Below are 23239 nucleotides of genomic sequence, written 5' to 3'. Positions count from 1 at the left end.
CAAAAAAAATTGTATTTATATAGATATATGCATACGAGTATATATGTATATTTATATACGAATACGCGACACCCACGACGAGGCGCATTCAACTCCGTGTTGCAAGTATCCGCTGTTTCTCCTCCACCTCTGCCTGTGACTGCCCCTTCCACCTACAGTTTTATTTTTTTGGTTTTTATTATAATTTATCTCTTTCTTTCTTTCTATTTTTACGGGCTGCCGCCACTGCGGCCACTGACTGCACAACTTGCAACAATATTGTCGCCTGCGATTCGATTTCGAACTCGAGTGCAAATTTCGAATACCGTGTGGAATGCCCCACAGTCCGGGATGCTGTCCGGAAGAGAGAGTGAGAGGGCGGGCAGGCAGGAGTGACTGACTGACTTACACTCTCAGTGGGCCCGCAGGCAGAGCCACGTAATGGCTAAGTGCTGATTCGAATCACCCATCCCGTCCAGTCCCGTTCGTCGCTCATTGACCCTTTCTCTTTGTCGAATTCCCGCTGGCACTCTCTAGCCATCCCTGTCTTTTTTGAGCACTATCTCCCTTTGTTGTACTCTCTTGTACTCCCTCCGGCGGCTCTCGCTGGCTAACTGTAAATGCTGTTGGTGTCTGTCAAGATATCCAACTGTAAATTACCCCGTAACGGTAAATGGACTCTTGCACTCCCACTGACTCCCACCGACACCACGATCAATGTACCCTGTGGACGCAAGGTGCATTAAACAAAGGGGAAGGCAATCCAGCACACCGGATTCCCACAAAAATCACTCACTTTCTCTCTATCAATCGCTCCTTTTCACTTGAATTGAAATACGCAGCTATGGTGTTGAGGGCTCTGTCCCTCTTCTCCGATCAGCCTCTCCATCACTCCATCACTCCATCCATCTCTCTGTATCTCCCTCTCTCTGTCTACATATTTCTAGTTCCCTCTGTTAACTGTGACTCCTGTATGATGCTGCATTTCATGCAAATCCCGTTATTATTATTATTGCACCTTACACGCTTATACGCTGCTATGCATGTCTGTGTGTCTGTGTGGGTGTATGCTTGTGTGTTTGCGACTCTTCTGCGTGGGCTTGTGTGTGCGGGTGTCGAATTGTGTGTCTGTGTTTGTGACTGAAACAAAGTTCGAGTGCGACTGCTGCGCGACGACGGGGGCCGCGTTGAACTTTTGAACACACAGACACGGACAGAGGGCGTGCGTCCGTCTTGCTTTCACGTTGATGTTTCCGTTAGTGTTGTTTGTGCGATACTGACTCAATTTGTTGCTCGGCACCGTGTATATACGACATCGACGTCGACGCTGACGTTCCTGCTCGGTCGCTCGGTCGGTCGGTGGGTCGTCGTTGTCGTCGTCGTGGCGGCGTTCGGTCGGCTGTTGGTCGGTCTCGGTCTCGGGCCCTCTCTGGCTTGTGGGCGTGGAGGGAGTCCCGTTTAGTGCGGCCAGAAGCGTCGGCCACAGGGCCAGGAGTCGGTCGAGTTGGAAACGGGGCTCGGGGCTTTGGGTCGAGTTCGGGTTCGGGCTCTGATGGGGGTCCAGTCGAGTGTCGTTCTTGCGCCAACGTTTATGCTGCTTCCTTTGGAGCCCCATCCCCTTTTCCAGCGGTGTGGCCGAGAGGGAGTTCTTCTTTCTCATAGAATCCACTGGCAGCATACACCCCCCTCCCGCATAGACCACTACGCCTCTGTCACACTTCTTATAGAGTGCTGGGAAAGCATATAACGGCGCTATGCCGAATGAATGCAGATTGCTGGCAATCGGTAGCCGGGAATCGCTAGTCGGAATCGGAATCGGAGTTGGTAATCTCTACTTGCAATCGGGAGTTGCGAATCGTTATCGAGAATTGGAGTCGGGAGTCGCAACGAGGAAACGGGAGGCGAAATGAGGTGCTGTAATGGGAATTGTTATTCCAAATTGGAACAGTCGGAATCGGAGTCATTTATCGGAAGTCGTAATCGTAGGAATCGAAATTGAAAAACATAATCAGAATTAAAGCCAAAGCTAGAGTTTGAGAGTTTTCCAAGGCCCTCCTCCTGGAGTAGATCAACGGATAGAGAGCCCTTGAGAGTTTCAAAGTTAATTGGATCAAAGATACATATATAGGGTTTTTTTTATAATTTTCCCATCTCAGGGAAGACATAAGGCGAACCAAGCGATAGACACTTCTTTCGGAGAACTCACGAATTTTGTTAGCTATTTGGAACTATTTTTTTTAATTCTATCAACAAACGCCTGATTTTATGGAAATTTTACGACTCTGGACTTGCGAATCATGATCTGTCAGATCGTTTAAATACTCAATAAACCAATTTATGCTTTATTATATAAGGGGTTGAGTTTTTAATGTTGTTAATTTCATGAGTATTTGTATACTGAGTGTTTTTATGCCATATTTTCAACAGGAGTGCCCCTGAAGAATTTCGTTCAATTCTACAATTGACTTTTTGTATATCTCATCAAAAGACCCAGAAGATCCTTTTAAGCTTTTTTCCACTCAAAATGGATAAATTTCTGAACCTTTTTGAAAGGGGCAAAGTGCTCGGACTTTTGGGGGGTCTCCGTAGTTCCGTTGCGTCACCGATGTGGCGTTCGTTTCTTGCCACCTTTAATATATGGAGCGGCGGCGGCGTGGTGCAGTGTTGAGGTAGCCGCTCGGTGGTAATGGTAAATTTATGGTTCTGTGGGCGGGAACAGATGGCAGAATGGCGGAATGGCCGGGGACTTGGTGCTAGGGGCGGGTGGCGAGGGGCGAGGGGAGCAGTATGCTCCTGGCGCTTGACGCTTGGCGCTAACGGTGGTTGTTGATGCTTGTTTTTGTAATTCCCATTCACATTGTAATTACCTCGTTTTTATGTCCACTCAGAGGGTATTATGGCACTTCGAGGCAGATGGTGGCAGCAGATCTGCTGACTCTGAATAAATCTTGGGCCGAACAGGCAGTTGGCCTGTCCTCACAGATCATTCCCAGTTAAACAGAAGCCAAATCGAATGATTATATTAATACCCCCATATCTTTCAGGAAAACTATCGGTGTAGAACAAACTCTTTGTGTGGGAAACACTTCAGTAATTGAAGATAATTCAGTCTAACCCAGGCAAAAGGCAAAATGATCTGTTGTGTGGCTGAGGCTATAGATTTCCCAGGGTATTGACACCTTCGACACCTCTACCGAGAACAGAAGTTGTTTCGGTTTTTTTTTTTACTGTTTTGTTTGGTCTTTTTGTTTTGTTGTATGCGTTTTTGGTTACAGCTCGAAACTGGCACGAGTCTCGACTTTTATCGCACAATACACACATGCCACTCACGCAGAGGGACAGACAGAGAGAGAGAGTGAGAGAGAGAGAGAGAGAGAGAAAGAGAGTGATATAGAGAGAGAGACAGACAGATGGAACATTGATTTGGCATTTGTTTTTGCAGCTCCGGTTTTGACTTAATGCCCTCCTTCCCGCACCTCCGATTATTATTGCAGAAAACCCAACATAAACTAAAAAGCTTTTTGCCACCGAAGCTTAGGAAGGGAGGTGTCCGTAAGACTAGGGCTCTAGTGGGGCTCTGGTGGCTATATCCTCGGGTTTACCATGGATTCCGACCGGCCGAACAACAGAGACGAACGAATAAAAAGCTGACAGTATTTTCCCAAAAAATTCATTTCATTTTGAGGTTATATCATGCGTATATGTACATATGCCCTTACCTGTACAAAAAGAACAACACACACACACACACACGCACATGAGGGTATATTGATTTGTGTGTGAGGACAACAGTGGATTCCCCCAACCACCAACCTGTCGCTGCTAAGCAGCCCTCCCCTTGCTACATCCCGCCATTAAAATGGGAAAAGTGCTGTACATAATTTATGAAAAACCTTTTCACTAAATAGTTTGTTTCCGTTTGCTACCCCAAAAAAAAAAACAGCAACAAAACAAAGTTATTCAAGCGAAATAAGTTTCTCCCTAAACAAAGAAACAAAAAAACCAGAGAAAATATTTCCAAAAATATCCCAAAACCCCTGAAGCAGAAGTGGAAGTTGAAGCAGGAGATGGAATCAATAGGGCTTATGGGAGAAGCACCCACACTCATACAAAGTATTTATAACTCAGGGAGAGACATCTTTCATCTTCGAACATCTGCCAGGTGGTTTACCGATTAAAAACAAAAAAAAAACATCGAACACTTGAACTATTTAACTACCGAAAAGTAAAGAAAATCATACATATTCATAGTCTCTTATTTTCCAGCTCGTGCTTCATTAGGGACTCATTTCTTTATCAACGGAATCCTGGATTCATTTCTTATAGATGTTTAATGAAAAATCTTCCATCTTTTCCGTATGTCCTTAATAAAGGAATTCTTGATACAGTGATACAAAAGATGCTACTCTTTCGGACGTTTGGAAATCAAAATTTCTGTCATACGAAATATCGGTATTCGTGACAGAAAACAGATCCCAGGCCCACGGACCTCTCCGCCAAAACGGAGCTTGTATATTTTCCCACCAAAACAAAGGAAAAAAAAAACAAATAAAATGATAGACGACGCGTCAGGAGGCCAAAGAGAAGCTCGATTATTGGGGCCAGGCGCGGTTAGGTACAATCCGAAAATTGGAGCACATTAATCAAGCCAATTAATACTCGAAAAAAACCAAACCTGAAAACAAAAAGACTCGAAAAACCTCCGAAAAAAGGTCAACGAAAGACTCGTGAGGCGCCAGCAACAGCAGCAGCAGCAGGGGGGGGAGGACTGGAATGGTTGTAAGATAGGTAAGATAGGTATGTAACCCCCTGGCTTTAACCCTACTAATTTTCAAAATGGAAATGCTTACGAGTTGGGGAGGCGGGAACCTAGGCGAAAATGATTAACGAACGAAGCTTGCGACAGACAGGATATAATAATTTATTGATACCAAGCACACACACACACACACACACACACACATACGATATAAGGATACATCCATCGAATAAACACACGCGTGTCGTATCCTCCTCTACACCTTGGACATTCGCTGGTTCATTCTCCTGGTCAAGGCTCTGGGCTCTGGGCTCTGGGTTTCACCCTACAAGTTCCTACCCATGGACTTGACAACTAGTTTGCTGGCTTCCTGTTTTGTCCGACCTCCACACGAGGGCCCCTCTGGAGCACATACACACACCTACCTTCATACATACGGACATACAGACATACCTGCACAAGCGACCACGAACCAATCCACCCACAGAGTTGGTAAATCGGTGACCTACAAAACAGCTAATCGTTGCTAACGGCCAAAAAGTTGCTCCTGTTCGTTTTTGTTGGCTCGGGATTTGGGGAGTACCCTGAGAGGCCTGAAAGACACGCACGTGTTATGGAGATACGTAGCCAAGGACTAGGACTAGGAATGGGGACGGACACCCCATTCCATTCCATTCTATTCCATTCCGTTCCCCGCAGTGAACGAACGCCTCTTTTGTGTTTTGCTTTTTCAATAAACATTGTTTAATTTTAGGTGCAGTTTCTTATGCACATTCTTATACACAACATGTAGTAGTAGTAGTAGTAGTAGTCAAAGGATGAACTTAATTATTAGGCTTGAATCTTGAACATAGAGTTAGGTTACAGTACAATCTAGGTTTGAGACTCCATCGATCTTAAGTCAATTAAGGGTTGATGTCTACCCCCCCCATAGGGCCTTTGCCATAGCATACTTTCCAGAGCAATGCGATCCAAGCGATCCCATCCAAGGTTTCAGCTTCAATGAGGCTCCGGGTAGTGCATAAACTTATACTTAGTTTTTCTAATAGAAATAAAAAGGGATCTCGGGAAGGATCTCAAGAGCAGAAGATTCGAAATCCATTTTTATTAAGTATTTTATAGGAAATGGAAAATGAAAAAGATTGGTATTAAAGTTAAAGAAAAACTGAGCGGAAATGTGTTTTGAAAACATATTTCAGTATATTTTACAAAAAGATATTGGTATTGAATGTTTCATTATGTGGAAATGGAATTGAAAAGTGTTTGCTTAAAATAAAGCCATTAAGACTGGAATAATATGGATTCGTACCTTATAAAGAAATCTAGAGTCTGGGAAATCTGGGAAAAGTTTGAAAGTATATTTCGTTATACATTTGAAATGTAATAGGGATTCGAGTGAACAACATTATCCACTATGAAGAAAATGGAAATTAACAATTTTAAGTATAGTTACGAAAGAAAATAACGAATTGAAGATAACAGTCTAAGAGTTTAAAGCTTAAATTTGTAAGAAAACGTTTTTGGAACATTTTACAATATACTTTCTAATGAATATAGTATTTGTATAATGAGTGGTGCGGAATGAAAAAGGAACAGTTTTATGTTTCAATCAATTCGAGTGAAGAAGAGTTTTTGGGAATATGTTTCATTATAGTACGTGTACGAGTACGATTATAAAGATGAAGATTCATAGTGGTCCGTTGCCGGTGGTTTTCGTATGAGTATAAGACACAATTCATTGCATTCTGAGGATGAGAGATCGTTCAGAGATAAGGTATAGACATGGATAGATTACAATACGAGCTTAGTTTCCGTTATCTGGTTGTGTTTTTTGGCACGCCCCAAGGCCCTCGTTTTGGATCTCGTACAATCAGTGCGGATGGGAACTACAGACCGACCGAAAGACACAGACAGAAAGATATATCCATTTATTATAAACCTGAACAACAGGTGGAACGGAAGGTACACACGCACGCACACTCGCACACATACACACAAACACACACATACATGGAACTGTATTGGCTAAACGATAGTCGTATATCTCTATATATGGGATGGATCCCCCTTGGGTCCGGTCACCAAGTTTTTTTTAGACATCGACGACCATTTTCTTATGGATATCGGTGTTGCCCACCACCGAGCAGAACTCATCGAAGGATATCTTCCCGTCCTCGTCCTTGTCGGCAAAGCAGATGGTCTTGTCGACGATCTGCTGCAGCTGTGTATCCTTCAGATTGTTGCCGACCATCATCTTGAGCACCTGGAAGAGCTCACCATTGGAGATGTACCCGTCGTTGTCCATGTCATAGATGCGGAAGGCGAAGCGCAGCTTAGAGAGCTTGTCGCCGCGCACGCTGAACTGGGAGACGCCCTGGATGAACTCCTTAAAGTCCACCTCGCCGTTGCCATCCGCATCGAAGATGTCGATTACGCGCTGCACCAGCGGATTCTGCTGCAGCTCCGGCAGGGACATGAACTCGTCGATGCTGAGGGCGCCCGAGTTGTCCAGATCTAGCTTCCGAAAACGCTTACCCAATCGCCGGATCTCATCCGCATCGAAGTTGGAGCACATGTCCATCGGCAGGGAGGTCTCGTTACCCATATTTGGCCTTGTTTCTGATCCTTAAACGGATTCCGTTTGATCTAATAAAAACTGAGCACTGTACCTCATTTTATTGGGATATGGTATACCACATCTTGTGGGTGGGACATGGGACATACCTGTGGGCTTCTGTATTTTGGTGAGTCCTTCCTCTCGCTCTCGCTCTCTCTGTCAATCGGTTGTATTCCTCAGGTGGAGGTCCTGCTCTCTGCATGAAATGAAAAGAGAAGAGAATATGTAGCAACACTTTTATTTTGGGGCCTCAATCATATCGATTTTCCACTAAGAAAATCTCATCCTGACGCCTGCACTTTTTCGCTTTCTTTGATTTCAGGCTGTGTTCTCCGGTGAACTGAAGGCTAATCAGTGGTTGAGGATTCACCCAAGCTGTCACGCAGGCTTGGATTTGGAATATTTTGGCATTTACCAATGATAAAATTACCATAAACCAACAGTCCAGCGATTTGTTAACTCTAAATCTCTCTACAGCAAAAACACGACTGATTCCGGGAGGGTTTTTCCTCCATTCGTTTTGTGGCCATGACATACCAAACTTAGGTATGGCTAACAACTCAGGGAGCTGTCTTATTTCAAGGTACGTAAGTGCTCCTTTTGACAACTTCGAAAGTTTATACATAGGTATATCCTACAGTTCTATTAGTTCTACTGCTATTTTTTTTCTTTATTTGCGTATATAATTATAAATATTCCATAGGCGAATGGACACATTCGATAACCACTCGCGGTTTATTCTGGATTTTTGACTTAAAAATGGAATACTTTTAAAGGTTGATGACCAATAAATCTATAACTATTATAATAATGCATATATTTTAAATAATATAAATGCCTTTGAAAAGCCTTAAAAAAGGCTGCTTCAAGGGTATAAGGACACCACAATTGGGTGATTCAATACGATTTTAAGGATTAATATTTAAATGCCTTATTTTTGGATATTTTTTCCAATTGAAACGGAGAATTTCGCCGTCATGTGTGAACATCGAAGGAAACTGTAACTGTGCGGAGAGAGTACTAGGTAGCTTCCCCATACCTTAATATTGATATACCCTGGTAATGATAAAAGGCACAGACAGGCGCAAGAACTCTTTTTGGTCTCAATGCAACCGCAGTGTGCCAGAGCGAGATGGGGGGGGCATGAGTTTAGGAGAGAGCACAAGAATGTCCGGGCAGCAGACTGTTGCTTCTCGCACCTGAAATGCATTTATTTTGTGGCATACATTTGGGAGTCCAGATCAATTTACGCATCGCAATAAAAATTTCTGAATACTTTTTGAAAACGTTTAAGAAACATAACTATCACGTATTTTCATACGCGTTAGGTAATTTTATCCGATAAATATGTTATCGATGCCAGAGCGCGTTGGACTGTATATTCAAAAAAAAGTGTAGGGCTTTACCGAATACATAACATATAAGTACTTTAAGCGTACAAGGTAAACAGCCAGTGGAAAACTTAATAACTAGGCTTACACAAAAATTAAATTAAATAAAAAAAGGTGACTACAGAGCATTGACCTGCTTCTTTTTCTCTTCCAGATAGTCCTCCTCATCCGTGCTAACAACGTACACATCTCGTGACTTGGGTTTAACCTGCTGCTTGCCTCGCTCGGCCTTTTTTAGGATATTTTCTGCAAAAGGAAAGAGTTGTAAATCGATTCTCAAGATCCAGGCAGAAGCAGAGGCAGACGCTCACCATGTGCAACGCGCTCCAGTTCATCTTCAGTGTCGATACCGGAAGAGATATTGTGGGTGACATTGGTATTCTTCTCCTGGTTATGATCTGCATCATCTATTTCCACCACCACGGGAACAGACATTTCGACATCGCCAGACAGCTGCGGCTCTGGCCGGGCTTTTGGCTTCAGTGATTCGTCGTGCAGCTCCTCATCGCTCTCTGGCCGGCCCACTTCGTCTGTGTCCAAGGCATATCGACGCCAGGGCAAGTACTTCTTATGTGCATGACACTTCTCGATCCAGCTGCGGGTCACGATCTTGCCCTTTCCTTTGACCTCCCTATATTTGGGAGTGTTCTTAAAGGCGCATCTGCAAGGAATGAAAGCCACAATTAAAGGCAGAACGGCTACGTATGTAGAAGATGAGACTAACATCAGATGAGTGCATCCGGACTCCCAGTCTGCCTTGTACCTGGCCCCCATGGCCGTTGCCTTTGAGCGAAGGTCCGCGCGATCGGGATTCTATACGGAAAATAGGGTCTTAGTTATGCGACTGATTGTATACTTCTGTGTATGACCGTGTCTTGCCTGTATCCCGCTGATGACCAGGACCACGCCGCGCAGCAGTTGATTAAAGGGTCGATACTGGATGGTGCTTTCTTTTATCTTCAACTTTTTGGCTGGCGTGGCAGCGCCTCGAGTGGGCGATGAGTGGCGCTTATGAGCCGACGGTCTGGGACTCTCCTTTGATCTGTCGCTATCCCTATCCCTGGACTTGTGGCTCTCCCTTGGGTTCTCGCTCTCCCTTGGCTTGTGGCTCTCCCTTGATCTCTCCTTGGGAATATCCTTGGGCTTGGGGCTGTCCACTTTTGGTGGCGCCTTGTCTATGGAATGACGCTTGGATTTGTCTTTCTTCCGCTCATTCTCCTGCTTCTCCTGCTCCACGCGTCGCCTGTCCTTGTCGGCCTCAAGGTGCTTGCTCCAGCGCTGCTTCCTCGGATTCCTATCATCGGCATTATCGTCATCGTCGTCATCTCCGAATAAAAGTGAAGCCCGATTCCGATCCAGAGGCTTTGCATCCGTCTTACCATCGCCAGTAGGAGAGGCAGAACGTGAAGCTGAAGCCGACACTAGCGCTGGTGCTGGTGAGGGAGCCGGCGACACTGAAAGACTCGATGGTTTTGTGTTGCTCAGCCGTCGCATCACTGCAGGGGCGTCTCGAATGGCGGCTGCTGTGCTGGCCGGAGCAGCTGACCCCTGAGACTCCTTCCAGCGCTTGAAGCGCATTAATGGTGTGTCTGTATCGGAGTCTGGCGATTCCTCGCGCATTTTGAATGCCCCGAATTGCATTATCCGCTCGGGTAACAGCGATTTGGCTTTGTACGCAGCTGCTGTGGTACTTGTAGCAGCCGCTTGGGCCGTCACGTGAACCTTGACGAAGGACAGACCGTACTGCACGTGCTTGTTGAATGGCTGAGTGCAGACGATTTTCAAAAGCTTCCATTTCTCGGGCAGTGCGGTGGAGTCAAGGGCTGAGCTGCCGAAACAGCGAACACGATTTTGGTTGCTGGAGTTCTTGCTCTCGATGGGTGTCATGAAGGAGCTGGAGAGAAGAAGTTCCTTGAAGTCGTCCGCCTTGCAGCCCGTCCGGCTGACGAGTACCTCAATGAAGGCGGCGTGCTCATTGCCAAGGTCGATGCCGGTGACCTGCTGCGGATCGGCAAACTCCAGTATCACATAGGCGGACTTCTCGCCGACCGCTTGCGTCTTCCATTTCTTGCCGGCGTTTTCCTTCAGCAGATTCTCGGCCACATGCACCTGTAGGATATAGCAACATGTGATTTAGCTAGCGGAGAGGGGATTTCGTCATGACATCTTACCGGATCCTCGCTGCTGACTTCTCGCACGGATTTCAAAATCGCGATCGGCATTTCGCAATGTTTTTTCTGGGACCGATTCGCGCTAAACGAGACGCCCGATTATATCCGATTAATCAATCAATTTTCTACTTGACCGGTTTGTTTTAAATACTTGTCTTGTTTTCCTGCTACGGCGATTGCTTGGATTATTTTTGGCTCAATTTTGGCTCCTCAACAACAATGTAGCGTCTTATATGATGAACAAACAAACTTTTCCCACTTAAGCCCCCTATATTTAAATAGTTCAACTACTTGAGGTACATAGCGGAAAATATTATCAAGTGTACATTTTTCTTCTAGATCCCTGCCATCTTTCCTCTGGACTTAAAAACAACCACGATATCTTTCACCTGAACTGCGCTAAAATGATTACATTTTCATTATTTTCGGTGGAAAATTAAAATACCCTCTTGGCTTACAATGGGTTAAATCATTCTCCGTCAGGGATTGGAAACCATTTTCCTTGATTTGATATTCCCTAGAATATTACTAGATAGATAGGTCTCTCAGCCCTGCCCACATAATTTTTGTCCAATTAATAAACCTCTTTTCTACTTGACTAGTTTATTTTAAATACTTGCTTTTATTGAATTACCGTACCTGTGTATAATAGTCTTATATGAAACTTGATGAAATCGAAATTGTTTTTTGGGCGCGAATAAAATCTGAGTAATAATTTACGGCGTCGGGAAAAGAACTACACGGTAAGTACATATTTGCTACACGTTCCTACACATTTCCTACATAATGGAAGGAAAAAGAGGGTATGGACAAGCGAAGTTCGTACGAACCTTGCAATTTTCCTTGGCTGTTTTTGCCTGTTTCTATAGCCCGATTAAAATTACGACTCATTTTTTCGTGGCACTATGAGCGTCTGATCCTCAGAATTATACCGTCTAATTTTAAAAATATACTAAATATATTCGCCCAAAACAAGACGACACTTATTACCGCCAATCGATCGAACAGTTGCAAGCAGATGTTTTCGATGTTTTTCGATGTTCCTGCGTCGTAGTGGCAACGCCAGGAGAAAGTGGCAATTAAAAACAAATAAATAACAAGTGAAAGTGCATGCAATTTTAATTAATAGCAACAAAATATTTAAGGCCAGCAGTCAACAGTTATCATTCTGTGATAGTGAAGATGATGGGTTAAGCGAACGTACTCAGTTCGTTCACTGCAGTTCTTTTTTGCTCGTTCGTTCATGAACGACCCAACAACAATTGCCTATCAACAAAATAATGGACGTTAATGCCAGGCCGAAAGAGAAGCCACAGTCTGGTGGCGCTGCTCCAGCCCCACTGCCAGCCAAGGCGGCCGCAATTCCGCCAAGAAAACTGAACGAGACGCTGGCCGATGCGGAGGCGGAGACCTCCAATGTCAATGCCAATGCTAATATCGACGACTGGATACACTTTTCGCAGTGGATGCACTGCTTCTGTGTGGTCACCTTCGACCTCAACCTGGGCCAGGCCCTGGAGTATGTCTATCCACCAGAGTTCATGCCCAGCGACCAGGAGGTGAGCAACATTTGCTACATGGCTTTCCCCGACTCCAACTCGGGCTGCATGGGCGACACCAAGTTCCACATGCGTCTGCGTGCCATCTCCAAGCAGCAGCAACAGCACCAACAGAAGCCCCTGCCCACCTACAATGGAGACTGTGCCCCGGCCCTGCGCCAGGATAGCTCCCACTACTGGGGCTTCGTCTACTTCCGCCAAAAGCGTGATGCGAACCTGCCGCGCGGCTACTTCCAGAAGAGCTTCATCATTATCACACGCCTGCCCTTCTTCAATCTCTACTACGATATACTGGCGCAGCTGGCGCCCAAATACTTTGACGAGGGCACCGACGTCCTACGGCAGGCCTGCGAGCAGATCAACAGCCACTGGCCCGGACTGCGCGTGGGCCAGACACTCCACCTGCCACTGCTCGGGTGCAACTATCAGATTTGCATTCCGCGTGCGACCAGCAGTCGCAAATCACCCACCGAATCCTCCTCATCCTCATCCAACGAGCTGTCTGACCCGCAGACACTGGCCAGCAGCAAGGTGCTGGCGTCGGTCAACGAAATCGAACTCTTCCGCTCCCTCAGCTTTGTGATGGAGCAGCTGTACACGCTCTGGGAACTAGTCATCACCGCCGAGCCCATTGTGGTGGTGGCCACCTCTCCAGCCGACTGCTCGCACATGGTCCAAGCGCTGGTGGCGCTCATCGCACCGCTGGAATACTGCGCCGAGGCGCGGCCCTACTTCACCATTCACGACAGCGAATTCCGGGAGTTCACCCAGGAGTGTTCCAGCAAAGCGGGATTGCCCGCTTGCATTCTGGGCGTCACGAATCCGTTCTTTATCAAGCTGCTCAAGGATTGGCCGCACATGCTCAGACTGGTGGACAACCAGGTAAGCTATAGGCGCTATAGCTTCCTCTATCTACATATGCACTTATCTGCCTCTATATTTGGCTCTCTTTCGCTTTTGTATTGCACAGAAGAACATGCAGCAGCAGCAGCAACTGCTGATGGGCCAGAAGATGGGCTCACACCGCAATGCCACCTCCTTCTCCAGTGGCTCCTCTGCCGACCACCTGGCCAGCAGATCATCAATGAAGACCACTCCGGCTCTGAATGGCGGCGGCAGCTCCAATGGAACGGATGGGAGCTCGGCGTCGGGGCTGCACACCAAGTACAAGCCGTATCTGAAAAAGGACAAGGCGCTGATCAAGAAGGTGCTTCTGGGGCTAAAGACCAAGCGGCCAGAGCATGTGCAGACGGCGCTGATTCGGCGACATTTGCTGGAGCTGACGCAGAGCTTCATGATACCGCTGGAGCGATACATGGCCTCGCTGATGCCGCTGCAGAAGGACATCAGTCCGTTTAAGTCGGCGCCCAATGCGAGCAGCTTCAAGCTGGACGACTTCCTGGCCACTCTGGAGACGGCCGGGCCGCAGCTAACGTCGCCCCTCAAGGGCGACTGGAAGGGCCTGTACAGGCGCTTCTTTCGCTCGCCCAACTTCCGCGGATGGTACGAGTCGCGGCATCGCGAGCTTCAGCTCACCCTCCAGGATCTACAGCTGCAGGCCCTCTCCGAGGCGAATCTGGAGCACTGGGCCCACGACAAGCAGGAGGTGGAGATCATCGATATGATACTCAAGCTCAAGCAGAAACTGAATCTCTACAGCGACAAGTCGCAGGGCCTGGAGGGTCTCGCCTGGCTCAGCGCCCACAACAGCAGCAATGCCAGCCATCGGATGAGCACACAGCAGCAGATCCAGGCGCAGATCGAGTGCATGAAGGGTCTGCTGCCGCCCGATCTCAAGAATGTGGTGAATCTTTGATCGTTCCTGCAGATCCTTAGCTAAATCAATGGCGCTTCCTACTATACACTACCCCTCAATCCCTCTTCATTAATTGTATGCGAGTGAGTGCCTGCCTGCCTGCGTGTGTGTGTGTGTGTGGCGCGTGTGATGTTGTGTGTTGTAATCCATTAGATGGAGTCCATCAGTTGGGTCTCCTTTCGGCAGGGGCTTGGGGTAGGTACTGAGCGACGCCTCTTCATAGTTGTATATACGTTTTAACTGTCTAGAATCGGATTTGATCTATTATTGCTATATCCGTGTCTGTTTTAAGTGTAAAATAAACCTCAAACTGAATTCACAAATCGCTTATAATCGTTATATGTTACATATTCAAGGACATCAATAATCGAAAAGCAAGACACAAGAGTCCCTCGTTTACACAGCGACAAAGAAAAGAGTGTGCCAATTTGTTTGCTGATAAGCGTCTACCAGTTGGTTTCGCGTTACATGCCAAATCGGAGAACGAAACGAGCCCTTTCCAGCAGAAATAATTAATTACGGCTCTCCTCTAATGATTTCTGATATGATATGTAGAGGTCGAACTATTATATTCCCACGTTGGCTTTTCCAAACATTATTTTTGTGCCCTGTGCTCCTCAGGGGCTGCATTCGGGCGGGAGGGCCGACGGGAGTACTCCTTATCGACGCCAAGACACATCTGATACTCGATCAACTGAAGCTTGTGCATGACACTGATCTTGCTGCGGACAAAAGCGGCAGTCGGGTGGCTGCTTCATCTCCACGTTCTGGTACTCGGCCAGGCACGTGTTCCAGAGGCAATCGTGCTGCCCGTCCAGATCGGCGGCCATGGCTGCGACTCAGAGCGGTCCCACTCGTTGCTTGGTTTTGAATTTGTTCTGCTTTTCTTTCGTCGTTAAAAGCGATCGATTTCCCAGCCATAGCCAGGCATTTATTGGGGCAGAGGACCTCCTTCCAGACTAGCGGGCCATGGGGCAATGAGTGGTTCCAAGATTTTATTATCATATAAATTACACAGAAAACAAAAAATATAACTTAACCAATATTCATGAGGATTATGTGTGGTTGAATAAAAAACGAGGAAACGTCAAGGGATGAGGGCGGATTTCGGAGCGATGGAATGGTTTTTTGTTTTTAGATAAGAAAGACAATTTCGTCGGCCACCATGATCTGGTTGTCGTCGGTCATGCGGTGGATAGCGGCCTCGATCTCGCCGCTGGCAAATGGCTCCGCGTTGTTCTCATTGATGGCCGTTGTGATGCGGCCGAGGGGCAGGCTCTGCTCGCGTGCCTCGCGGAACAGACGCTGCAGGCCGTTCTTGAAGGCCCCTAGACGGGCATCGCTGATGTTAGCCGGCGTGGGCGTGGCGCCGACCGACTGCTCCTCACTGCTGGCCAACTGGCTGGCGTTAGTGGTGCTGCTGCTGGTTTCACCGCTGCGTACGGCTGGTAGAGAGCGACGGGTCTCACGACGCGTCAGATCGCCGGCATCCGGCTGTGGTGTCTCGATATCCTCCTCGTCGCTATCGACCACAGCATGGGGGTCGGCCTCGGTGCGGGTGCGCTTGCTGCGACGCGTGGGCGAACGTTCCCTGGCGACATCGTCTCCATCATCGGAGGCGCCGCTATAGCGGCGACGCTTGTTGCCGCGCTCTTTCTCCAGGACCTTCTTGAAGTAGGCAAACTGCACCAGTTCAATCGCCGACAGGGCATCGTCCATGGTCACAGTCTTGGACATGCGGGCGCGTGCATGGGCCGTGGACAGACGAATCAGCGTCTCCAAAGTACGGGCCGTGATGGGTTGGGTGCGTGCCACATCGCTGTCAACGGCCTCCTGGGAGCGGAGGCGCGAGTACTCATTGGCAATGGCCTCGCATGCCTGCTCGCTCAGCTTCGGCTTCATGCACTTGGCCACATGGATGTACTTGCGCATGAACTCCACGGAGAGGATCTTCTCCTGGCGCTGGCGCGACTTGCCATGCAGCAGGGCGTCGTATTTCTCATAGACCTCGGTGTCCTTTTTCTCCTCGTTGCTGGAGACAAAGGCGAGCGAGTCCGCATAGGAGCTGCCCATGGAAAGGGGTTCGCCGTCGGCCTCTTTGGGATTGCGATAGCGATGCATGCGCACCACATGGTCGGAGATCAGTTGGTCCACATCGCTGTCGATCACGTCCAGCATCACGAAGAGCAGATCGAAACGCGACAGCAGCGAATCCTGCAGCCCAATATTTTCCATGGGTGTCTTATACTGATCGTACTGCAAAAAGAGAGTAGGGGGGATCGATTATACAAAATGGTAGACGGTGGATGGAGTAGGGCCAGAATATTCTTACCCTTCCGTACACGGGATTGGCAGCTGCCAGGACAGAGCAGCGGGCGTTGAGGGAGGCATGGATGCCCGCCTTGGAGATGGTGACGCGACCCTGTTCCATCACTTCGTGTATGGCCGTGCGATCGATGTCGCTCATCTTGTCGAACTCATCGATGCAGACGACACCGCGATCGGCCAGGACCATGGCGCCAGCCTCTAGGCGACGCTCGCCCGTCTCCTGATCGGTGGTAACGGCCGCCGTCAGACCCACGCCACTGGAGCCACGTCCAGTGGTGGGTATGGCACGCGGTGCCGTATTGAGCACATAGCGGAGCAGCTGAGACTTGGCCACCGAGGGATCGCCGATGAGCAGCACATTAATGTCGCCACGCAGCCTGGTGCCGTTGGGCAGGAGCTTCTCCACGCCCCCGAGCAGGAGGCAGAGAATCGCCTTCTTCACATAGACATGGCCGTGGATCGAGGGGGCCAGACTCTTGCTAAGCAGCTCGAAAATGTCGTTGTTCTTGGCCAGCTTCTTGCAGACCATAATGTCTTCGCGCGAGATGTCCAGGTTGTTCTCCTTGCTCAGCAGCGAGATGTTGTTGGCCAGCAGCACCGTGCGGAAGGTGCCCGATGTGTAGCCGCCGCGCTTGCTTGGCAGACAGCGATAGCTGCCCACGATCTGGACTCGGTCGCCGGGCTTGCAGCGATCTACGAGATCATCGTCGCAGACAATGTCAACGGAGCGGGGTAGCTGACCGGCCGGCGCCTTCTCGGGCATCTCCTGTATGGTGAGCGTCTGGTGGTCCTTGTAGACGGACAGTCCGAACTCTGTCTCGAGGAGATTGCCATCGTCGTCCTTGGTGGGATAGGCGGCGCCCGAGGGCACGGCCTCGAAGGAGGTGAGGTCTGTGTACTTGCGCTCCAGCACTTTGCGCGTCGTGGGACAGTAGTGGACGCTGCGCACCACCTTGGGCCGGATCAGGGAGACCTTTGTGACTATGCCCTCCACGCAGACCATGTTACCCAGGTAAATGGAGGTGAGGGAGCGCGGCGTCACATGCCGATTGCCAAAGCAGCCCTCGAAGCCCACAAAGAAGTCTTCGTGCAGCTTGGCATAGCTGGGGTCCACCGTGGAGGCGTACTCCTTGAGGGCACGACCGAAGGCCAGCTGCTCGTCGGATGCGTTACTAAGCAGGCCCATGGCTCGCTGCGGATTCTTGCGCTTCAGATCGTTGATGTTCACCACAAGACGCTTGCTTTTTTCGGCAATCATGTCCTTCACATGGCCGGAATAGATTCCCTGGTCCTCTTCATCGTCCAGAAAGTCCAAATACTCGCGCTGTATGTCCCTAATAAACTGCTCACTATCGTGGGACATTGTTCTGTTTCACTTGGACTTCAACTCTCGATCGATCAGCAATCAAACACCAAATTCTCCTTACTCTCGGCGAGACGATTGAAAACAAACACAACTTTTGGTGCCAAATGCGCTGTTTGCAAACTTTTTGGCGGGAAGTAGTGTGTAGTGTGACCGCGGTCTCAGAAACCTCAGAAATATACCGAAATATACCGTCTCATTTTAAAAATATACCATAAGTGTTGATTTCTCTACATGGTAACTACATGCCAAGTACACATTTGCTACCTACAAATTACACTTTTATGTAATTGCCAAAAACGACACCTAGAGGGGAAATGTGTATGTTTCAAACATTTTTTTCCGTTTTTTTTTTTCATATAAGCACCATGGAAGCGCCAGTGTGAAAAACTTCCGCTATCCATTTTTTGACATGCCTTTTTTTCCCTACACTTTTGAAAAAAATTAGATTTTAATGGCAAACGATCAAAAATTCGATGCTGATCACGAATTAGTATTCGATGTTGCCTGGGACATGGTTCTAAATTGCATTTCTACACGATTTCTGCAGTGGTGCATTGGACAAGAGGGTGAGTCCATAATGTGTCTTAAATGGTCTGGAAAATAATAGAAAATACTATGAAAAGCATATAATTACCAAGGTGTGTGAGCTAGACATGGTTGGCAGTATGACCATAGGCGCATCTTAGAAAAACACTGCTGTGGTGAATAGCGATATTTTGAAATTAGCCAATAATTAGTATAACCTTTCGGTGCAAGGGAATGAAATACCACAAGGGGGTGGTCGACGCGGTTGTGCGGCGCTGACAAGGCCTTCCATTGAGTGATTATCGCAGCCGGTTTTGATCAAAATAAGAACAAACCCAAAGCAATTCGTATTAAATATGACCCAGGTTCAATGCGCCAACAATGGGAACCGGTCGCAGCGCGTTGCCGCCGTTCATTATCACCCAAAAGCGAAACCGATCCGAAAGCCCCCAGATGGTGTGTCACAAAGTCAAGCTCATTTAGCGATAATAATGATACAGGAATTGCAGCAACAATTTTTAAATACGCGCCAACCATTTCAAGTGGCGATTCAGCGCGCGTGCCTGGAGAGTAAGTGGAGGAAGTTGTCCGGCAGGTTTGCGGCTGCCGTCACTCGAATAGATATCCGTTCCGATCCGATCAGATCCCCCAAAGTGCAGTACACGTCTGGCTGCGAGCACGAAAGGAAGATACCCCATCATGAGCCTGTATCCAATGCTGCTACTGCCGCTGCTGCTGCTCCCATTTGCGGCAGGTAATAGAGAAAAGAAATCTGCAGAGAGCTGGATCTGTGGGGATAATTTTGTATGTACTTTGATTCTAGCGGACACGCCCACACCTGCCATCAGTCCGCTGTCGCAGCGTGGGATCATCTTTCCCAAGGAGTCCTTTGACGACTGCTTCCTGGACGATGCCAAGCAAATGGCTGGCACCTGCAAGCTAATGCAGGACTGTCCCCCGGCCCTGCGGCGTTGGCTCGAAAAGCGGGAATCTCCCAAGACCTGCTATTTTGTTAAATTCGATCACTACATTTGCTGTGAGCCGGATAAACAGCCACTGATCTCCGTCACGAGCACAACAACAACAGAGCGACCCACACTTCCCCCGTTGCCGTCACTCAAGAAGCGCCCTAGCGTGCTGGGTGAGTACGAAATCCCCTACTCCTCTCATCTCTAAGCCATGACTAACCCTTGGGTTTCGGGTTTCCCCCTTCACTCTCTCTTTCTATCTGTGACAGCGTGCTATGACTACAATAATGTGAAGCAGCTGAACGAGCGCGACATCACCTTCGTGGTGTCGGTGGTGGGGGGTAAACCGACGGCCTACCGGGAGTACCCCTTCATGGCGGCACTCGGCTGGCGTTCCAATTTCGATGAGCGGATCTACTATCGCTGCGGCGGAGCCCTGATCTCACCCACATTTGTACTCACGGCGGCCCATTGCATTGACTTTGGCGGGTAAGATCCTACAGGCATCCAGGCAAGATCTCCGAAATATAATCCTTATTGTTTTCGTCTACCTTCCGCAGAGCGCTGCCCAGTCAGGTGCGTTTGGGTGGCGATAATCTAACCCTGGCCACAGGCGAGGATTTCAACATCAAGCGCGCTATCATTCATCCGGAGTACAACGCCAGTACGGCCTACAATGACATTGCTCTGCTGGAGCTGGAGCTGAATGCAGAGTTGCGGGCGCCTTCCCTGCGTCCCACCTGTCTGTGGGACCAGCAGGAGCTGGCCGACTCTGAGCTGATGGCCATTGGCTATGGCCAGACGCGTTTTGCTGGCCTCTCCTCGTCCCAGCTGCTGAAGGTGCCCCTCCAGTGGGTGGGCAACGAGCAGTGCCAGATCCACTATCCACCCGAGACCCTCTCGCTGGGCGTGGTGGCCACGCAGCTGTGCGCTGGCGATGCCACACGCCAGCGGGATACGTGCCAAGGCGACTCCGGTGGCCCGCTGATCATGCAGAACGGACCCCTCGGCTATGTGGTGGGCATCACATCGCTCGGCCAGGGCTGTGCCAGTGGCCCGCCCTCGGTGTACACCCGCGTCTCCAGCTATGTATCCTGGATCGAGGCGATTGTCTGGCCCGGTGGCTACCAGGAGCAGATCCCACTCCCGCCTGCTCCCGAATTCGATCTGAGAGGACCAATCTGAAAAGGAATCAATTATTTATCTATTATTTCATAATTTAAACAAATAAACGAAATATTTATATAGCAGCTAGCACTCTCGAAGCAGAACTCAATTGATCTAACGTCTTTGACGTTTTGTGGCAGGTACAAGCCGCCGCGCCGTCGAAAGCCTGTGTGCCGGCGTCTGCTGATAAGGGCCTTTCGGTCGATCGGTCTACCGTTTCTGTTCTGTTCGATCTGTTTTCCCGGATGTATTTCCAGCTGTTTTAACGGCTTTCGGCAAAACAGTTGCGTTGGCCCATTGATCGGATTGGTATACCTTATAAAGCCCCTAGAGCGTTGGTCAGCAAGTATTCGTGCCTCGAACATAGCCAGCTAAAGATGCCTCGTTCTCAATGGAATCCCTGTGGTGGTGTGGTGATGCTGCTCCTGGCAGGCGGCTGGAGCCTGGCCTGGGCCTACCTGCCCGACGTGAATATCTTCACCAACTACCGCACGGAGGTGTACAATGGTAAGCGGTGGCAGGGAAGAAGATCCTAAAGTATCCATCCCCAACCATTCAACGTATTCGTAGGCATTCCCTCGGAGATCGATACCACGCCGTTTGTACGGATTGCGGACAACTACTACTATATCGAGCCGATGAACAAGGTCAATTGGTTTCAGGCGGCAGGGGCCTGTCGCATGATGAACGCCCATTTGGCGTCCATCGAGGATAAGCCGGAGATGGAGTCGTTGATCAAGTATATGAAGGCCAAGGGGTTCAAGAACAACGATTACTTTTGGATATCGGGCAACGATCTGGGCACTGAGGGTGCCTTCTACTGGCTGTCCAATGGCCGGCCCATGACCTATGCCCCCTGGAACGGGCCCAAGCAAATGCCGGACAACTACGGAGGCAACGAGAATTGCGTCCACATGTTCGCCACCCGCGAGATGATCAACGACGCCAACTGCAAGATCCAGATGCTGTACGTCTGCGAATCCAGCGAGCCGAAGACCTTCAAATTTACCTACATCAAATGGTAGAAATATTCAAGAAAGTATTCGAGGCATCACATAGTTTTAGCCGGCTTTTTATTATCCGCTTTTTATCATTTATCGTAATCGTAATCGTAATCGTAATCGTAATTGTATCGACTATCGCTCTCATTATCATTTTCTCATTGTTTTCTGATCATTCCGCATCCGTTTCTGTTTCTGTTTGTGTTTCTCTTGTTTCTTTTTTGTCGTTTTCTGTTCCACTAATTATACAATCAGTTACGTTATTTATGCATACTAAACATTACGATTTTCGACTTAAGATCTATTCAATTTTCTACTGAATATGTTGTATACATACACATAACATACACATATATGTAGGTTTCAATTTTGAAATCATTTCTTAACATTATATTTAGTTATACGTACGTACGTTATGTATATCCTAGTATCGCCACAACGAAAAAAATGTTCAAGAGTTCATTTTTTGTTTGTTCAACAACAACGGCACACGTGTTCTCTTACTGAGGATGCATATGTGTGTGTATGCATTATGTTTGGAAAGGAGAATAAAGAGAGAAGAGAGAGGTGGAAACCAAGCGCTAAACCCAGAGTCTGGAATGGAATTCAATTGAGAGACTAGAGAAATGAGTTACGCTTTCGAGTGTGCGTGTGTGTAAGTGTTTGGTTAGATAAAGAGCTTACGTGTCTAGGGTTGAAACAGCGATTCGGATATTGGAAAATCTACGACATAACCTCAACATTAATATTGATGCACTATTAGGCATGTTATCTGTGTGTGGGTGTGTGTGTGTGTAGTCTCGCATATGCATGTATGTGGTGTATTCTGTGGTGCATATTCTAAGTAGCTATCCGTTTAAGAATCCTTAGAATTACTCCATATTCTAGACATTTTGCCCAACTTGCTTTACACACACACATACATATACATTTACATATTCATACATATATAAATTCACAAGTCATGAATATTGCATATTTATCTTTAGTTAATAGTAGTAACTACATACATACATATAAATATTCAACAGACCAGTGCATAAATTTAATAATTCTTAAACATTTACTTAGCTCCCTCCCTCTCACTCGCTCACTCATTATCTATCGTTCGTTCGTACTTTCTTTCTTGTTCTCCTGCCTCAGCCGTTTTACCGTTACATTTTCTTTTATGTCTGCCTGTCCTGTCCTGTCAGTCTCTCTGTCCGTCTATGTGTGTATGGGCGAGTGCAGCAGTAGGCGTGTGTGTATGTGTAGGTGGGCTTCAAAGCTCAATCTCTCTCTTTCTCTCTCTCTCTCTAAGACTGTCTGTCAGCAAGCTGCGCAAGCTCATTAGAGATCGTCAGCGTGTTCTGGGTATGGAGAGGAGAGGCGAGGCGAGGCGACGGTTATTTGCGACATTAGCCAACACTGGACAACAGTCAACACAACATCGATAACCATCGCGCACGCTGACCTATTATTTGGAAAACGGAACTCCCCTTGCGGTAAACTATCTTCTCGGAGATGAAATTGAAATTAGAATTATAAGAAAAGGATCAGTGGTATATCATCGATTGCGATGTGCAAAGAAATGATCAGATTCAACTTCAAAG

General features: G+C 47.9%; 6 protein-coding genes across 8 annotated transcripts; 3 read left to right on the top strand and 3 right to left on the bottom strand.

Annotated features, from left to right (window-relative positions):
* Nucleotides 1-5464: 5464 nt before the first annotated feature.
* LOC6597506 (calcineurin subunit B type 1) lies at nt 5465-7864 on the bottom strand. Of its 3 annotated transcripts, none has more exons than XM_026993493.1 (3): nt 7786-7864; nt 7463-7551; nt 5465-7401 (listed from the first exon to the last, which is right to left on the bottom strand). In XM_026993493.1, exon 3 carries the CDS (start codon nt 7341-7343, stop codon nt 6831-6833), a length of 513 nt encoding a protein of 170 aa, XP_026849294.1. In that variant the 5' UTR covers nt 7344-7401; nt 7463-7551; nt 7786-7864; the 3' UTR covers nt 5465-6830. The 3 variants fall into 3 exon arrangements, with proteins under 3 accessions (XP_026849294.1, XP_026849293.1, XP_026849295.1); XM_026993492.1 differs by having other exon boundaries at nt 5465-7384; XM_026993494.1 differs by having other exon boundaries at nt 5465-7384; nt 7771-7787.
* An 820-nt stretch (nt 7865-8684) lies between these two features.
* LOC6597505 (DNA repair protein XRCC1) lies at nt 8685-11129 on the bottom strand. The gene is made up of 5 exons (XM_002022617.2): nt 10918-11129; nt 9626-10855; nt 9471-9559; nt 9058-9407; nt 8685-8992 (listed from the first exon to the last, which is right to left on the bottom strand). The coding sequence occupies exons 1-5, from the start codon at nt 10966-10968 to the stop codon at nt 8865-8867; spliced, it is 1848 nt and encodes a 615-aa protein (XP_002022653.1). The 5' UTR covers nt 10969-11129; the 3' UTR covers nt 8685-8864.
* An 882-nt stretch (nt 11130-12011) lies between these two features.
* On the top strand, nt 12012-14615 carry LOC6597504 (protein DENND6B). The gene is made up of 2 exons (XM_026993488.1): nt 12012-13358; nt 13447-14615. Exons 1-2 carry the CDS (start codon nt 12198-12200, stop codon nt 14290-14292), a joined length of 2007 nt encoding a protein of 668 aa, XP_026849289.1. The 5' UTR covers nt 12012-12197; the 3' UTR covers nt 14293-14615.
* Nucleotides 14616-15270: 655 nt separating this feature from the next.
* On the bottom strand, nt 15271-18067 carry LOC6597502 (DNA replication licensing factor Mcm3). The gene is made up of 2 exons (XM_002022614.2): nt 16625-18067; nt 15271-16548 (listed from the first exon to the last, which is right to left on the bottom strand). Exons 1-2 carry the CDS (start codon nt 17981-17983, stop codon nt 15427-15429), a joined length of 2481 nt encoding a protein of 826 aa, XP_002022650.2. The 5' UTR covers nt 17984-18067; the 3' UTR covers nt 15271-15426.
* Nucleotides 18068-18830: 763 nt separating this feature from the next.
* On the top strand, nt 18831-20733 carry LOC6597501 (serine protease snake). The gene is made up of 4 exons (XM_026993490.1): nt 18831-19265; nt 19335-19652; nt 19749-19968; nt 20040-20733. The coding sequence occupies exons 1-4, from the start codon at nt 19211-19213 to the stop codon at nt 20662-20664; spliced, it is 1218 nt and encodes a 405-aa protein (XP_026849291.1). The 5' UTR covers nt 18831-19210; the 3' UTR covers nt 20665-20733.
* A 290-nt stretch (nt 20734-21023) lies between these two features.
* Nucleotides 21024-22225, top strand: LOC6597499 (C-type lectin 37Da). The gene is made up of 2 exons (XM_002022611.2): nt 21024-21153; nt 21217-22225. Exons 1-2 carry the CDS (start codon nt 21024-21026, stop codon nt 21669-21671), a joined length of 585 nt encoding a protein of 194 aa, XP_002022647.1. The 3' UTR covers nt 21672-22225.
* The last annotated feature ends 1014 nt before the right edge of the window (nt 22226-23239 follow it).

The sequence above is a fragment of the Drosophila persimilis genome, unplaced genomic scaffold (assembly GCF_003286085.1).
Source record: "Drosophila persimilis strain 14011-0111.01,24,50 unplaced genomic scaffold, DperRS2 tig00000841-arrow-arrow-pilon, whole genome shotgun sequence".
NCBI lineage: Eukaryota > Metazoa > Arthropoda > Insecta > Diptera > Drosophilidae > Drosophila > Drosophila persimilis.
The sequence above is the reverse complement of the archived record's forward strand: the minus strand, read 5'-3'. Positions and strand labels throughout refer to the sequence as shown.

What these genes read in the sequence shown, in the direction of transcription:
- LOC6597506 (XM_026993493.1), bottom strand. Translation starts at nt 7,343, where the DNA reads ATGGGTAACGAGACCTCCCTGCCGATGGACATGTGCTCCAACTTCGAT.
- LOC6597505 (XM_002022617.2), bottom strand. Translation starts at nt 10,968, where the DNA reads ATGCCGATCGCGATTTTGAAATCCGTGCGAGAAGTCAGCAGCGAGGAT. An exon ending in TGGTCATCAGCGGGATACAG is followed by an intron (nt 9,560 to 9,625) that starts GCAAGACACGGT and finishes TTTTCCGTATAG; the next exon opens with AATCCCGATCGCGCGGACCT. An exon ending in ACTGGAGCGCGTTGCACATG is followed by an intron (nt 8,993 to 9,057) that starts GTGAGCGTCTGC and finishes TTCCTTTTGCAG; the next exon opens with AAAATATCCTAAAAAAGGCC.
- LOC6597504 (XM_026993488.1), top strand. Translation starts at nt 12,198, where the DNA reads ATGGACGTTAATGCCAGGCCGAAAGAGAAGCCACAGTCTGGTGGCGCT. An exon ending in TCAGACTGGTGGACAACCAG is followed by an intron (nt 13,359 to 13,446) that starts GTAAGCTATAGG and finishes TGTATTGCACAG; the next exon opens with AAGAACATGCAGCAGCAGCA.
- LOC6597502 (XM_002022614.2), bottom strand. Translation starts at nt 17,983, where the DNA reads ATGTCCCACGATAGTGAGCAGTTTATTAGGGACATACAGCGCGAGTAT. An exon ending in CCAATCCCGTGTACGGAAGG is followed by an intron (nt 16,549 to 16,624) that starts GTAAGAATATTC and finishes CTCTTTTTGCAG; the next exon opens with TACGATCAGTATAAGACACC.
- LOC6597501 (XM_026993490.1), top strand. Translation starts at nt 19,211, where the DNA reads ATGAGCCTGTATCCAATGCTGCTACTGCCGCTGCTGCTGCTCCCATTT. An exon ending in GAAGCGCCCTAGCGTGCTGG is followed by an intron (nt 19,653 to 19,748) that starts GTGAGTACGAAA and finishes TATCTGTGACAG; the next exon opens with CGTGCTATGACTACAATAAT. An exon ending in CATTGCATTGACTTTGGCGG is followed by an intron (nt 19,969 to 20,039) that starts GTAAGATCCTAC and finishes TACCTTCCGCAG; the next exon opens with AGCGCTGCCCAGTCAGGTGC.
- LOC6597499 (XM_002022611.2), top strand. Translation starts at nt 21,024, where the DNA reads ATGCCTCGTTCTCAATGGAATCCCTGTGGTGGTGTGGTGATGCTGCTC. An exon ending in CCGCACGGAGGTGTACAATG is followed by an intron (nt 21,154 to 21,216) that starts GTAAGCGGTGGC and finishes ACGTATTCGTAG; the next exon opens with GCATTCCCTCGGAGATCGAT.